This window comes from Lemur catta, chromosome 9 (assembly GCF_020740605.2).
Source record: "Lemur catta isolate mLemCat1 chromosome 9, mLemCat1.pri, whole genome shotgun sequence".
In the NCBI taxonomy this organism is placed as follows: domain Eukaryota; kingdom Metazoa; phylum Chordata; class Mammalia; order Primates; family Lemuridae; genus Lemur; species Lemur catta.
Genome location: NC_059136.1, coordinates 85,301,466 through 85,318,296, shown reverse-complemented (window position 1 = coordinate 85,318,296; position 16,831 = coordinate 85,301,466). Strand labels below are relative to the sequence as shown.

The 16,831-nt window shown below is 32.5% G+C and overlaps 1 protein-coding gene across 1 annotated transcript in view; it reads right to left on the bottom strand.

The window, feature by feature from the left end:
* Window positions 1–3,259: 3,259 nt before the first annotated feature.
* Window positions 3,260–16,831, bottom strand: part of MYBL1 (MYB proto-oncogene like 1) — a 39,129-nt gene continuing 25,557 nt past the window's right edge. Inside the window, exons 9-16 of the mRNA XM_045560478.1 lie at window positions 13,897–14,130; window positions 12,429–12,800; window positions 10,341–10,483; window positions 9,788–9,902; window positions 6,641–6,757; window positions 6,444–6,548; window positions 5,818–5,997; window positions 3,260–4,189 (exon numbers count right to left, since the gene is read on the bottom strand). Of these exons, the coding sequence (XP_045416434.1) occupies window positions 4,061–4,189; window positions 5,818–5,997; window positions 6,444–6,548; window positions 6,641–6,757; window positions 9,788–9,902; window positions 10,341–10,483; window positions 12,429–12,800; window positions 13,897–14,130 (1,395 nt within the window). The 3' untranslated portion in view covers window positions 3,260–4,060. The remainder of the gene's footprint in view (window positions 4,190–5,817; window positions 5,998–6,443; window positions 6,549–6,640; window positions 6,758–9,787; window positions 9,903–10,340; window positions 10,484–12,428; window positions 12,801–13,896; window positions 14,131–16,831) is intronic.

The following is a 16,831-nucleotide window of genomic DNA, read 5'->3' as shown; positions in this document are numbered from 1 at the left end:
CATTAAAAAAAAAAGACCAGGGGAAAGTGTATGTTCCAACTGAACTTCACTTGGTTCAACTTACCCTCTACTACTTAATTAAAAACAATAATTTTTTACTTCTCAGAGTAGAATGCACCTCTTTAAATACTATCATGTTTTACATTACAAATTCAAGGTCTGCTTGGCTGGCAAGCCTATCACTATATAACTGGATAAATTAAGCAGGAAATTATGTGGTTATAAAATGAGTTAAAAGATTTTAAGAAAATAATACAGTTCCTTGGCTATGAAGCAAAACTTGTTTCATGCAGAAAACGAAGAAATCAAAGCTATTTATAATCTGTGGTGTAAAATAAGTACGGTTAATATTCCCTGATAGAGTCATGACTGATTTTTAAAATTATTTCAATATATCACTTGGTGAGATTTTCTAAGCACCATGCTAGACACAGAAATGAAGCAGTTATAAATAGTAATACCTACTCTTGAAAAACATAAAAGTCTAGTGGGAAAGTTTTATGGAAGCACTAGGATAATCAGGAAATGATTCACAGACCTGTGCCTTGAAGGTAAGATTTTAACAGGCTAGGGAGACAAAGTAGTCATGCAGAGAGAATATTACAAACACAGGCAAGGAGACAGGCACATGCACGTATGTTCTTGGGAGAGCCAAGTCACCAGCATGATTGAAAAATGAATTGTGGAAAGGTTGGCCAGGTCTAGGTTAGGAAGTGAAGGAGGAGAATTATTATTATTTAAGCAACAGAGAACTGCAGGAAGGTCTTTAAATAGGAGAGATGTGATCAGATCTTTGTGTTTTTTTATATTTGTTTCTTTCTGCTTACATATAAGGAGAGAATGTGCCTAGTCCTCTCAGTAGTTTTATTTCACACTATAAATAGATTGGCATTCTGATTTCATATGTCAGTCTTAAAACTTGATATAAGCTTTCTACTGAGAAGTAAACTCATTTTCAGTGAGTTAATACCACCAGATTTCTGAGTCTAGGAGGTTTAAGGTAGAATCTGGATGGTGATGGATTCACTGAAGTAATGTAATACCACAAGAGACCTGCTTGGATGACCAGTTGGCCTTTCCCAGATGACAACCTGATGTCACGGCAGTTTCTTGATATGTCTATAGAATGATGATCAGAGTGATTAGTGCAATAATCCAAGTAAGAGATGATGGAATAGAATCACAACAGTGGCCTTATGAGGGCTGAGAATTTACAACAGATTTCAATGTGGGCAGTGGGCAATTGCTCAGTGAGTGATCAAAGGGAAGGCAATATCATTAAGTGACAGAACAAAGGAAGGGAGGGCTGAAGTTGGGAAAAAGAGGAAATCTGCTTTGGACATGTTGCATTTAAGGTGTCAATAGAAGCATCATATGAATGTTTCTAAAAGGCAGTTGAAAATATGGCTCTGAATCACAGCCAGTAAAGAGGAGATGTTGTGTTTATAGATAAAATCATCTGTAAAGACAGTTCTAAGTGAGAAAAAAGGCCTAAGAACAGAATGTTGGATTAAGTCCTTAAGAGGTCAATTCCTGATAAAACACAAAACCAAAGTGAAATGAGCAATGCCAAGCCAGCTTGTACACAGATGCTTTATTTTGGATGTTAATATATGTCAACATTGTATGCAAGATTCTCGTACAATGGAAAGTTTTCCCATATATCAAAAAACTCAATTGAGTCAGGGTAATTGCTGTATTAATGTGAAAACCTTACAATAAAATGTAGTATTATATATGTGTAGTCAGTTTCCATGCAAGTATGGCTGCTACATGTATGTCTGGCATTCTGGCATTTTTATAACATATTGAAAGAAATTCAAATGAACAAAACAGTATAAAGGTGACTTAAAATGCCTGACATGTTTAAGATTAAAAATCTTGCAAAAAGCAACAAAGCAGTTAACTGGAGGATTCAACCAATGCCAACCCAAATACGTACTATGTCCAATAAGCCCAGGCTTATCTGTAATATAATACCATTTGGGATAATTTAATGCTCAAGAAAAATTATGCTTTAAAAAAATATAGCTCTTCCAAGATACTATACTTTGGTGATTGCAGGCTATGTACATCCAAACCAGCTAAGAGCTACATTTAGAAAAAACAAAACATTATGTGCTATTAGTTCAAGGTAACTGAAATGATCCAGTATGATTTTGTTATAATCATTGGTTTCACAAAGTAAAATTTCTGTGAGAAGCTCATTAATTAGAAAGCAATCAACATACTTAACAAACATGCTAAGAAGATTCAAATGGTTTATCTGTTATCAACAAGGCATAATCTTAGTACCGTACATTTTCTTCACTTCTCACTACGTATAATATGCAAAAACTAGCAAGTGCATTTAAATAGCTTAAAACCCTTTTAGGTCTACTGTTCAAGAGCTAGGCATTAAAATACTTAGTATTTCCATTTCTATTAACCTAAAAACAGATCAGAAAATCTTATGCTGGCTTTGTTTTTTTAAGGCATAGTATTTTGGTATTTGTAATAATTTGCCTGGTAATGGTTGATTCCATTAAGTTAACTTGAGAACTTGCCATCATTTGCTTTTTATCTTTTCACACAGTGCAAGTGGTGGTTGCTCTTTCCTTCTCTCATAGCAGCAAGCCGATTCTGCTATTTTTTATAGCAGCATACTTCAGGAGTGGAGAGGGAGAGAGTGTGTCAATCATAAATAATTCAAACTACAGTGTACAATTCTATTTACCTGTCAGTGTTTAAGTTGACAGCACACCATTATATGACTCAAAAAAATTACATAAAATCTCTACCAGAAAAGCAAATAAAGACATTCTTTCAAGAAGAAATAAGTGCAAACACCTAAAACAGGCAACTGAAGCAACTGTTGTAACCTGTAGAGAAACACAAAACATTTATAAAAGGACAAAATATTTTTATAAATAAAAGATAATGTTCCCTACTTCTGAAACATTGAGTAAATATAACAAACTTCTAAGTGCAGACTGGTTTTGGGGACCAAGGTACCATATTATTTTTTAAACAAAATGCAAATATTCCAAACACATATACAAATCACCAGATTAATTTATATGACCCACCCAATATAATTTAAAAAGAAAATATTAAATTATTATTTAGTACATTTTTAGAACTACTTTATAACCAACATGATTTAAAGGGCATAGTGCAATATTTAGGTAGATGTGACATACAGTATAGATATTATATTCTTTGCAGCTATAACTTACTGCTGTTTCATACTTAAAGATCAAAATTGTTCTTTACTATGTTAGCTGTAATAACAGGAAACAACATTGGCTTCTAGACATCCTGTATATATATAAATATCTACATTTAAGCTTTAAAAATGACAATAAATTATAAAAACAGACTTCTTTCCAATTTACAAAGATTTCCTGCTCCTACATACTGTACAATACATTCAACAAAACTCTCAGCTTTTCTGAGATTTATGAAGAAAATACTATTTACTAGTAAGGAAAAAAACCCTTTTACAATGCTTTTTTTTTTTTTTAGTACTATGCTCAAATAAATACATTTAATACTGTAGTTAATTCTTACTGTTTCTGAAAAACACCAAAAACTAGTAGTGCAACTTTCTATCCTTCCTTTAAATTCCTTTCTACTGTGTTTCCTTGTAAATGATAGCCTAAGTAAATCAGCACGTGGCAAAAGTAATTCATAAAACCATGTGTGCTTCCCATACACAGACTAATTTCAGAAATCATACATACTCATACACCTATCTATAATAAAACTGCAGCATCAAGAGAGTAGCAACATACATCTTGTGAAAAAGAAGTGAGAATTTACTTTTAGAAAATCCATGAACATTTTGTCATTTTCTCATCTTGTTCTTTAAAAACAATTTTAAAAATCTTATCTCTTAAAAAGTAAACTATGAAATTGCCTACCCCTTACTTAAGTGGCTTATTAGCTTTTTGCCTATCCAATATGGAAAAAAGATGCTATATTAAAACTTTAAAAAAATTGAGAAAAATTTCACTGCAACCTAATTTAGAATAGAATACAGCAAGGGAGTGGGACATTTCATCAATTTCAATAACAATTATAGTATTAGAGCTCTTGAAGTACTGCTGGTAGCTGTGTAAGTACTCAGATATCTTCTTGCTTGTTCAGTCATGATAAGTTGGTCTTCTGTCTTCCCATAAACCACTGTTTCCCATTCACAATTTGACTAGGAAAGAAATATTAATAGTAATGTAAAAATTACTAAAATATCCATACTACTTCACAACTTGACTTTTAAAAGTCAATAATTATAACTGATTGGATATTTAATAAGTAATTATAAAAATGTTTTGATAATGGCATCGTATTTCTTTTAAAATAATGTTATGGTTTTTTTTTGTTTTTTGTTTTTTTCTTTGAGACGGAGTCTCGCTTTGTTGCCCAGGCTAGAGTGAGTGCCACGGTGTCAGCCTAGCTCACAGCAACCTCAAACTCCTGGGCTTAAGCAATCCTTCTGCCTCAGCCTCCCGAGTAGCTGGGACTACAGGCATGCGCCACCATGCCCGGCTAATTTTTTCTATATATTTTTAGTTGGCCAGATAATTTCTTTCTATTTTTAGTAGAGACGGGGTCTCGCTCTTGCTCAGGCTGGTCTCCAACTCCTGACCTTGAGCGATCCTCCCGCCTCTGCCTCCCAGAGTGCTAGGATTACAGGCATGAGCCACTGCGCCTGGCCAATAATGTTATGTTTTAAAATATACACTGAAATATTTATGATGAAGTTTTTAAAAAGTCAATTATTTTAGCTATCTATATTTCTCACAGACCTAGGGAGGCAGTTTAAAAGTTTTGTTCCCACCAACTCCCCCCAAATCAAATGATTCTTAACAAGGAAAGAAATGTTAGTCTTTATTATTTCAAAATTTTGCAAAAGATTTAGAGAGAGAATGTAATGTCAAAAAATGAACTATTAATATGAATGCTTTTTCTTACAAATTAGGAAACATATTTATAACACAAAGTCAGGTTTGTTTGCTTGATATTTTTTCCTTCCCTTATTATAAAGATTACTATATTATAGGTATGATTTGCTATATAACAAATTTCCCCAAAAGTTTTGCTAATTAAACACTGGGAACGCAGTCCATTTTAAATGATTAAGAGAGTGAGCTATATGGCTCTTAGTAAGCAGTGGCTCAAGACAAATGTGAGGTAGCCATATGTGACTGCCAAAGATGTTTTCAAGACATGCTTAAGTGTCACTAGGAACACTAGCGTTCAGTCACTGTGGCATAAAGATGAAACTTCTTCCTCAATGAACTCTCAAATTAACTTTAACTTTTAAGATAATTAAAAGGTTAACTTTTAAGATAACACAGTAAAAAGTTTTCCAGCCTTCATTTGCAGCACATACTGGCCACACAGCAACAGAGAAAAGGATTTTGCTTTATAACTTCTAAGCCAAAAAGTTCACTGGAAACTATTATAACAACAAAATCATGCTGAAACTGCTTCCAACCACTTACCCTTTTCAGGATAACAATTAGAGCTATACATATTTGTTACAGGAAAAGAGGTGCCAGAAGTGGATTTATGTGTCTTGAGTTTAAAAAGAAATAGTGCTTAAGAAATCACCAGAGTCTCTGGCTACAACTCCAATCGTTTAGTTTATATGTGCCCTGATGAATGAGTATCTCAAACTCAAATCTAATTTGAGTGACAAAATAATGGTGAATGTTTAGTTACTGCTATAGTCAAATTTAAAAGAAAAAGTATAATTTGTGATCAGTAAGTCCAAAGTGATCATTGATTAAGCAACAACAAAAATCACTAAAAAAATGTTTAAGTCCATACCTGCAGATTCTTTTCCAATTTGACAACTTTGGAAGTGTTAAGATTTGTTTTCTTTTTAGTAAGTGTATATGTTTTGTTGGTTGAATTTATATCTTGTATTTCAGGAGTCAAGTTGCACCTATTGTCATGCATTTCCAATAATGGTATCATGAATAAAGATGTTGTAAATATATTTTCTGACTAAGAGAGAAAAAAGAAAGAGGAAAATAAAATAACTAATTCAAAAATGAAGACAAACAGAGAGACTACTGAGTAAGTGGTAATGGAAGCCCTGTTCATTTCCCCCCAAGAAAGTGGTTGGCCCCAAAGAAATTTCTAGTAATGTAGTAATATTAAATATTTTGGAAATGAACCAAAGATAAATTTTGAAATTTACAGTTTTGAGAACTACCATTTTTTGACATCATATATAAGAGAGCTAACTCCTCTCATAACAACACAAGTATAAAAAACAAAGAAGTAAATAAAATATTCTCTACAGTTAATAGTTTCTCTCTGAATTAGGCAGAATGATACTAAAAAAAACCTCTCCATGAATCTCTAATGAACTAGCTACACAGTGAGTAAAAAACAAGAACAGTAGGACTTAAAGCAACCATTTGGAAAAATAGTAATTCTTTACAAACCTGCAAGTCTGCAATGTCTTCAGTCAATAGTTGAGTGCCTGGTTCTTCTTTTTCCCAATTATCTAAGACTAGTGATTTTCTGACTTTCTTCACAGAAGCAGTTTGCTAGAATGAATAATTTACATACAAGCTTTACAGCAAAGTCACTTGGACACAGTAAGACTTTTCTTAATATTATAATAATACTGAAAGATTACCTCTTGTTTGCAGCTTTTGTAAGCAGGTTCATCTTCCTCTTTGAGGAATATATCTGTTCCAGTTTCTTCTTTTAAAACTTCCCGAATATCTTCTTCCAAGAAGGCAAGTGGCTGGGACTAAATTGTTTTTAAAAGGGTTTTTAAGTCACTTATATCAATTCCTTTTTTTGCCCTACATATATAAAAAACCCATCTTTTATACTTTTCCATTATTGGCATAATCTTCTAGTCTCTATAGATATATCAATTAACTAATCAGTTTTATGGCAAAAATCATATTGCACATTTGTAAGCATTGAATGAAGTGCAGCAATTTCTTCCTTCTAGCCTACTAAACAAAAACATTCCTTTTGGGGGAAGCTATTGTAGCTCTTGCTTCAATCAGAATCTTCAGAATTAAATAGAAAAAAGACTATTTCTCAAGTATTTTTTTATATAACAATAGGAAAAATAGGCAATGTAGAACAACTTGGAAATAAATATACTAGCTTTACTTATTCTACTTTCATGTATTTATTACACAGAGTGTTATTACTAGTTTCTATGTTTCTCTTACCACTAAGATTGTGAACTACTTGGGAGGAGTAATCACGCTTTTTTCATCTTTGTATACCTAGCCCTAAGGGTAGAGCTGAGACACAGTATCCAAGAAAGAATTGAGTGATTGTGTGTGTGTGTGTGTATTTGAGAGAGTATAGGAAGGTGTGTGTCTGTGTGTGTCCTGAAGTGTGGGAGAGCAGGTTACAAAAAGACAGGAACTTGAGTGTGAGATGAGTAATGAATAGTCTCAAAATATTACTTACTCATCTAGCTTTCTACCAAATAGGTAAGCATACCTTATATCTCAGAAAAAAATTTAAAATTATATCTAATTTATACCTATCATAACCAAGATCTACTTTTTAAAAATGTAATCAAACCTCTACTAAATAATAAACTGGTAGTACTTAATGACCAGCAGCTTATATACTCAGCCAGCAAAGTTAGGGAAAATAGTATTCATATACAAATGAAGTTTTTCAGCACTTACAAAAACTTTTAAAATGGAAATAAAATTTTAAAAGTGCTCTCATCTAGAGCTTGATACAAACAGAAATTATGTTAGTGTTTTTATATATTTCTCTAAGAGCTCTTGTTTTAAGGATTATACTTCATCAAGAACATAGATTAGGTGTTCTTAAAAAGAATCTGTTTTTTTCCCCTTTAAGAATATAAATGTCCTAGAGTAGTGGCTAAGACACAGATGAATTCATTCACTACCAAGAACTAGTCTCTTAATTGTCCTAATGTGACAAAAGCAAAGAACTACTACATTTAATATTTTTCAGATTTGACTACCAAAATTAATAGAAATTTATACTTAAAGGGTTTCCACAGAGTTTTTAGCCTTTTGAGTAATTTTCAGTAAACCTTAGAAGAATCAATGTTTATTTAAAAGGCAACCAACATTCAAGATGCACCTGATTAAAATTCTAAAGCCAATCTCCAAGAAGTACATTTGATTCATAGTAACATATATTAGAAAGCTAAGTGGTTAGCACATAGTAGGTACTCAGTAAATAACTTGAGGAGGAGGAGCAGGAAAACTAAAAAGTCAGTTTATTGCAAAGAAATGTATGGGCCTATCAATATTTTTATTAATAATTGCTAAATCATTATCTTCCTTTTATCTTAAATTGCAGAAAGTAATCTGTTTTGGCAACAGAAAAATTCTATCCAAAGAATTGTGAGTGCTGCTGGTATTAAATTAAAAATGCCAGAAGATCTCATTCCAAACTAAACTAAAAAAAAAAAAAAAAAAAAAAATGCCAGAAGGCCAGTAAACAAAACTGACCAGGGCTCTAGGTACTTTGAAACCTATTCTCCCACACACCATTATTCCCTATTATTATGTTAATCAGATGACCCTGACTCTCTGCAGAATTTTTAAATGCCTTCAAATTATTGTTTACTTGTCTAACATTACATCCTCAAAGCCCAACACAGTGCCTGGCACCTATTGGGCACTCAATCAATATTTGCCGAATGAATGATGAATTTTTTAAATGAACAGCAAAATACTGAAACATTAGTTAAATCAACGAGGTAATTCCATACAATGGAATATTATGTAAACATTAATAATTATGGGATAAATACATATATTAATTTGGTTAAATTAGAAAAAACAGGTTACAAAATAGCACATAAAGTGTGATCTCATTTTTGCTACATGTACATGCATAAAAAGTCTAGAAAGCTCTAAAGATAATATGATTGTTGACAGCAGTATATACAGCTAAGTGATAAAAAGACTTGATCAACCTTATAAACCCTCTAAAACAATATTTCAAAAAAAAGGAAAAGATTGGAAGATTAGAGTAGCATGCCTTTTGGTAGAAAATAAATCAAGTAAACTAGAATTTATTGATGAATCTACATAAAAAATAACTAAAAATAGAAGGACATAACTAAAGTATCCTGGAAGTGACCAGTATTTTAAACTTGTTAGAAATCTATATCTGCCTAGAATACACTCGGCTTTTCCAAGGTATTTCAAAGGTGACAATATGCACGAAAGCACAGATAACTTCACTTCCCAGCTCTATTCATTCATGAACTACTACTGTTACTACTACTGAATACCAATAGCAGCAACCAAACATGTACTACTTAAAACTCAGAACAAGCCCCTTTATTTCTATTATATCTCTTTTACCTTTACAATAACAATTTGGGACATGTTTTATGATCTTCTTTGCACAGAAGAGGAAACTGAACCTTAAAGAGGTACCTGATCTATCAGTTTCCTAAATATCATTATGAAAGTGCTTCAGTATATCAAAATATTAAGAGTGTTTTATTCTACTGCAGGTAACCACTACTGAAACTACTAGAATGTGGATTTTAGCATTAAGAAAAGGGTTCTGACACCTGATTTCCTTTCTCTAGATGATATAAAGAATTCAAAATAAGCCAAGCAAAGGTTTATTTACAAGTCAAGAAAAAATATTAACACAAATGCAGACTTATAAATCAAAAGATAAAACTTTGTATCAGTTTCAGTGAATATCCTTTTTTAAATGTTAAAAACCAAAGTGATAAAAATTACAATTTGTGTTTTATTAAAATTAGGAAAATTCTTAACAATAAAAAGAAAATACATACCACAATTTTAAGAGGTCCATATTTTTTCTCCTGAGCAGCAAGTGCATTCTTAAAAGGAGTAGGAGTTCTTGGTGTGGTGCCCAATATAGATCTTCTAATAGTAGGTGTTCTAAACCTATCCAATCATTTAGATATTTATATTATAGTCACAATTTGATTTCATACAAGTTAAGGAAGGCAAAGCCATGATATAAGCATACACTCAATTTTCTTGCATATACACATGCTTTATCCAAACATTCTAGGGCTATTTTAAAGTATGCCTGACTACAGTAATTCTTATTCCAATCAATCATCTTAATATTTAAAAAAGACTAATGTAGGAAAATAGTACTAAAAATGTTGTTTTGCTTGAAATCAAAGTTTGACACTATATTTAGCTGGTTTTCACTGTCCTAGGGATAAAACATAAGGTTATGATTTTTTTAAAAAAAATTATAAGTCCAGTATGAATAGGGATTATGATACATGTTATTTATATGGACAAAAGGTAATCTATTCTTGATACTATACTCCCCATTTTCTCTAGCACAGTTATTTAATAGCTACTTACCCTACATTTTCCTTTTGATCTTTGGGAGTTGCTTCCTTATGAAGAGGAGTTGTAATGAGAACTTTTTGCCCACAAATAGGGGTAGATGTAAATGAAGGATTTTCTATATTAAGTTGTTCATTTCCAGGACATGTGTTGAAAAACTAAAAGGAGAGTTTAGTTTTTAGTTTTGGGAAGAGAGTTTAAAGACAATTTCTAGAACATTAAAATCCTTACGCAAATATTAAACTGATAAGATTTTCAAATTACTTCCTCATTTCTCTTAGGAGAAGATTATCAATAATATTATATTTACACTCCAATTCATGGAAATTAAGCTCCATGAGGGCAGGAATTTTTGTCTGTTTTGTTCATAGCTGCTTCCCCAGCTCTTAGAACAGTGTTTAGCACATATGGGCATTCAAAAAGCAGTTGTTCAACAAATATTCAGAAGTTATAAAACATAACACAAAAATTTTTATAAATAGTATATTATCAAATAGGGATCTATAGAAACCATAAATAGCTGCTGTGTTAAATGTAACAGTTTTGTAAACAGTGTAACTGAAAAAAATAAGTTTTCTGGCTCCTATTAATAAATGATCTTAAGTGGCCTTTATTCTATGAGAGTACTTTGAATTCAGAATATAATAATAATCCTTTGCTGATAAGAAATACAGCTGTCTGGTAAATTTGACTATCTAGAACACAGCACAGAACCTCTGAGCAGTCAAAATTGATATCACAGAGTCCGTTTTCTAAATTACACGATTTATTCATTGGGGCTTAACTTACACACAGTTGTGAAATACTAATTTATTTTTGTAGCCAACAGACTAGAAGCAGTTATATAAAGAAGCAGAAATTGCTTCAAGGCTACTTATAACTGGAATGAATTCTAGCTCTATCACTTCTTGCTCCTAATATCTGAATTTACCTTACCCTAAGATTAGCAATCAAACCCTCTTTTACAGTATAAAACCCAAGCATTTTGCCATGGGATATAAGCACCTTTCAGCCACTTTCCACCTTAGAATTCACATTTCAAAAATTGCTAGTATATAAAACTCCAGAAATAGAAAACTGCTAATGTGCTCAAGCCTGATTCACCTTTCCCAATGCATTTTAACTCTGAGGAATGTGGTGGGGATGGAGGGAGGCACTATTTACATCATAGTCTATGTAAATAGTATCCCCTGAAGCACAGGATGCACAATTTTCAGAGATCACAGTGTTTGTGTACTGTCAGATCCTATTCATTTTCCCAGCCTCAAAACCTCCAACAATATCCCAGTATTCTCCATGTATATTTATTTGACCATTAAACTCCCTTATTCTCCCATTAAACTTTTTAACCTCTGTCAAATGCTTTCAGCAAATACCAGCTCCACAGGTTACTAAGTGTGACCTTGGAAACGTAGCCCAACTTCGGAATTTTATTCCATGTAACTCCTAAGGTTTTTTGAAAGTGGATTAACTGAGATGCTATAAGAAAAGTGTCTGCCACACAGCCTGGAACATAGCAAGTGTTCAATAAGAAACTGTCCTAATATAAACATCTGCTGCCCAGGGACATTACTAGGAGAAAGCAGGTAGTTCTGGACATCCCTAGAAAACCTCCTGACACATAAAGCTCTTATAGGAAGCAGCTGCATAAGTTTCTTCCAAAGAACATTAAGAAGAAAAATTCAATAGGCAAACCAAAATCTAAATTACTGTAAATAGATGAGGTCTCTTTATACCTTTATCTGGTACATCTACTGAACAGTCAGGAACTGGATCTCAGTCTCAGTACCATACTAGATAAATTTGGGCAAATCATTTCATCTTTTGGGGCCTGTTTACTGATGAGTTCTAAAAAGATGTGGGACTACAGGATAAAGAAAATGTCCCTTTTAGCTCTAAAAATGGTAAGACACTATAATGTAGCTACTATACTTATACAGATACTTTCTGATCTATCAGAGTTTAGCATTCTCATGTATACATTTAAACACATTATCTATTTTTATGCATTATCAAAGCAACCAAATGCTAGTAAGGATATTAAAGATCTAATTTAATCTAGTTCATCAACATTTGGAACATAAACAAAAACAACACTACTACCTGTGAAGGAGAAAATGGTAGTGTTTTCACTGGTGTGTGTTTTAATGCTGTATTACCACCATCGCTGAATGAGCCATCATCACCAAGTTCGCTGCCGAGGGACTGACCCACTCGCATTCTTCTCTTCTTTCTGAGGATGGTTGGTGGAGTGCTAAACCTGGCCACATTTGGGGATGTTAAAGGAATAGCCTCACTGTCTCCACCACTACAACTGTTTTTTTTCCCTTCAAGTACAAGACTGACATTAAATTGACATTCCATGGCTCCTTCATTGTGTTGAACTCTCATTAGTTTAACTGGGGTGGACTTGATAGGAGAAGCAGCAGCATCAGAAAGATCAAAACTGGTAACATCACTCCATGCTACAGGATCCTGCAATAAATTAAATTCTTAACTAAAGTTAATGCTATAACCTAGTTAAATCTGATCTTGAACAGAGGATGATGATTTCCACAGAGTTAATTAACTACTCATTTTTATCAGCAGAAACAGGCTTTCCTTGGCCATCTTTTTTTAAGCAAGAACATTTGAGAGGAATAGATTATGGTTTTCCTACAATGCCAATTTGGAACATTTCAAAACAGGTAATAGTTCATCTAATTCAGCAGCTGAAGCTTGCTGTCAAAGTATTTGAAATAAAAGAAACAAATCATTTTATTAAGTTATCATAAAAAAGTACAATTTATCATAAAACTTCAAGTTCTAGTCCACATCAGGAAAATACTATCATATTCTGCATAATCGTTTGGTAATGTATATGGAACATGTTAAAAAAGGTAACACATTTTGATCCAGAAATTCAATACAACCTAAGGACATAAATCATGATTTTGTACAAAGCTTTATATAAATACGTTCTGCTCTGTTATTTGTAATACTGAAAAACTAGATACCACCTAAATGTCTAGTAATAATGGTGCATTGGGTAAATAAATTCTCTTACATTCATTTGATGGAATACTATAAAGCCACTAAAATTCAAGTTTAAAAAACAATTAAAAAAACAGAGACATGCTCATGATATAAGTGGAAGACAAAAAAAATCCACAAACATAATACATATGTGTATATTTGGTTTTAAAATATATACTGTACATATGTGTTTTACATGTATAGAACACAGAATGAAAGTAATACATCAAATTAACTCTGGGATTATGAGGAATTTAAATTTTTTTCTTTACAGTTTCCTCTAATTTCTAACTTTCTCTAATACACCTGTACAACTTGTATAATAAACAAATGAATTAAGTTTTAAATTTTTAAAAATTCTATACAAGGCATATATTTGAGAAGAATTTTAACTTTTTTTTTTTGCCAGAAGCCACTGCAAAATATTAGAATAAATTAAGTGTGGCATACAAAATGCTTAACATACAATGGGTCAATGTCCATTAAACCGAGTTTCTGAGCATGAAACCATGTAACTAAAATTAAGCTTTTGATAATCTCACAATTTCTAACTTACAGATTCAATAAGTTCTAGAGTCTCTGCAAATTCTGGAATGGTCTGCAGAGAGGACAGCACAGCATTTGCCTCCACAGCCAGGAACTTCGTGGGTGAATTCTGCTGAGCAGACACAGCCTGATTTTCATCCATACCATAAAACTCACGAGCGTGCTCATCGAGGCTATTTAGAGTATTAGTCATGCTATCATCCACAAGGAAACTACCAGACCAGCTAGAAAAACTTCCAGGCTGCTAAAAGTACAAAAGAAATTTGAATATTATTTGTCATTCTCAATATGGGCATAAATTTAGATTTTAAGTGAAAGGTTTTCTAGAACAACATAGTTCATATCATTTCAGCTAAAAATATGGTAGCAAACATATGGTTTTTCCTCGAAATTTGTATAAAAATTTTTTCATTAAATCTCATAACTATATTTTTTTCTATTAAATTTTTTTACTTATAAAATCATGGTAATATAAAATAAGAATTTATATATAACATAAAGTCTAAACTCTTAGAATCTGGCTTCTCTTTTCCTTTCAAATTTCATCTCCTAACACTTTCACTCATAAGCCCTCTCCCAGGGAATACCCAGCCATAATAAATGCAATTCCTCAAAGAATTATACTGTTTTTACCCTGGAGTGTCTTTGCACATACTGTTGCTCCCTTTATCTGAATGCTCACTAACCTACTGACCAAGGAAAATCCCATTCTTCATTTAAGATACAGTTCAAATATTGGAAAGTACTTCATCTGATTTAAACTTTTACCTATTCCATTTATAATAATGTCCTAATTCACCTATCTTGCTAATATATAATCATCACCTATCTTCAAGACAGCTCAATTAGGACTTCTTCCACTAACCCTTCCTTGACCACTTGAATCTAAAACAGGTACCTCTCCTATGTGTTCCCATAAAACTTTGTGACTTACAAATTGTCAAAAGTGAAAGACAAAGAATTCCAAAAATAGCAAAAGTGTTAAGTCACATATAAGGGAATCTCTATTACGCTAACAGCAGATTTCTCCACAGAAACCTTACAAGCCAAGAGAATGAAATGATATATTCAAAGTGCTAAAAGAAAAAAAAAATGGCAGCCAAGAATATTATACCCAGAAAAGCTATTCTTCAGAATTTAGGGAGAAATAAAGACTTTCCCAGGCAAGCGGAATTCATCACCACTAGACTGGCCTTAACAAGAAATGTTCAAGGGTGTCTAACAGCTGGAAGGAAAAAAATGATAATCACTATCATGAAAACAGGCAAAAGTATAAAACTCACTGATAGAGCATACATGCAAAAAAGAGAGAAAATAATCAAACCTTAATATAAAGACAACCACCAAACCACAATGATAAACAATAAGAGACGAAGAAAGGAACAAAGTGACAATTAACAAAATAAGTCCTCACCTATCAATGATAACCTTAAATGTTAATGGATTAAATTCCTCACTTAAAAAATATACACTGGCCAAGTGGATTTTAAAAATGACCCAATTATATATGCTACGTACAAGAAACTCACTTAACCTGTAAAGACATATATTGACTGAAAGTGAAGGGATGGGAAAAGATATTTCATTTAAATGAAGACTAAAAGCAAGTAAGAGTAGCTATACTTAGATAAAACAGAGTTTAAGTCAAAAACTAAAAACAGATGAAGAAGATCATTATATAATGATAAAGGGATCAATTCAGAAAGAGGATGTAACAATTGTAATATATATCCACCCAACACTGGAACACCGAGATATATGAAGAAAATATTAGATCTAAAGGGAATAATAGACTCCAATACAAAATAGTTGGGGACGTCAACACCCCACCCTCAGCAATGAACAGATCATCTAGATAGAAAATCAACAAAGAGGCACGGGCTTTAAACTGCACTTTAGATCAAATGGACCTAAGAAACACGTATAGCATATGTCATCCAACATCTATAGAACATACATTCTTTTTATCAGCACATGGAACATTCTCTTGGATAGACCACATTAGGCCATGAAACAAGTCTCAACAAATTTAAAAGAAATAAAATCATATCAAGTATCTTCTCAAATGGAATAAAACCAGAAATCAATAGCAAGAGAAACTTTTGTTTTTATTTTTTTTTTCTTTTCAGTAGAGATGGGGCGAGGTAGGGGTGGGTCTCACTTTTGCTCAGGGTGGTCTTGAACTCCTGAGCTCAACCAATCCTCCTGCCTCAGCTTCCCAGAATGCTAGGATTACAGGCATGAGCCACCACACCCAGCCAAAGAGAAACTTTTAAAACTGTACAAATACATTCAAATTAAACAACATGTTCCTGAACAACCAAAGGGTCAACAAAGAAATTGAGAAGGAAATTTTAAAAAATTTCTTGAAACAAATGAAAACAGAAACAACATACCAAAACCTATGGGATACAGCAAAAGCAGTATCAATAGGGAAGTTTATAGAAATAAATCCCCACCTCAAAAAAGAAGAAAGATTTCAAATAAACTACCTAATGATGTATCTCAAAGATCAGAAAATCAAGAACAAACCAAACCCAAAATTAGTAGAAGGAAAAAAAATAATAAAGACCAAAGCAGAAATAAATGAAATTGAGACTTAAAAACATACAAAAGATCAACAAAAAGTTGGTTTTTTGAAAAGATAAACAAAATTAACTAACCATGAGGCAGATTAACTAAGAAAAAAAGGGAAAGGATCCAAATAAATAAAATCAGAAATTAAAAAGAAGACATTACAACTGATATTACAGAAATACAAAGGATCATTAGAGACTATTAAAACAATTATATACCAACAAATTACAAGACCTAGAGGAAAAGGATGAATTCCTGGACATATACAACTTACCAGAATTGAACCAAGAAGAAATAGAAAACCTGAACAGACCAATTACAAATACCAAGATTGAATTTGTGATTTAAAAAAAGTCTCCCATCAAAGA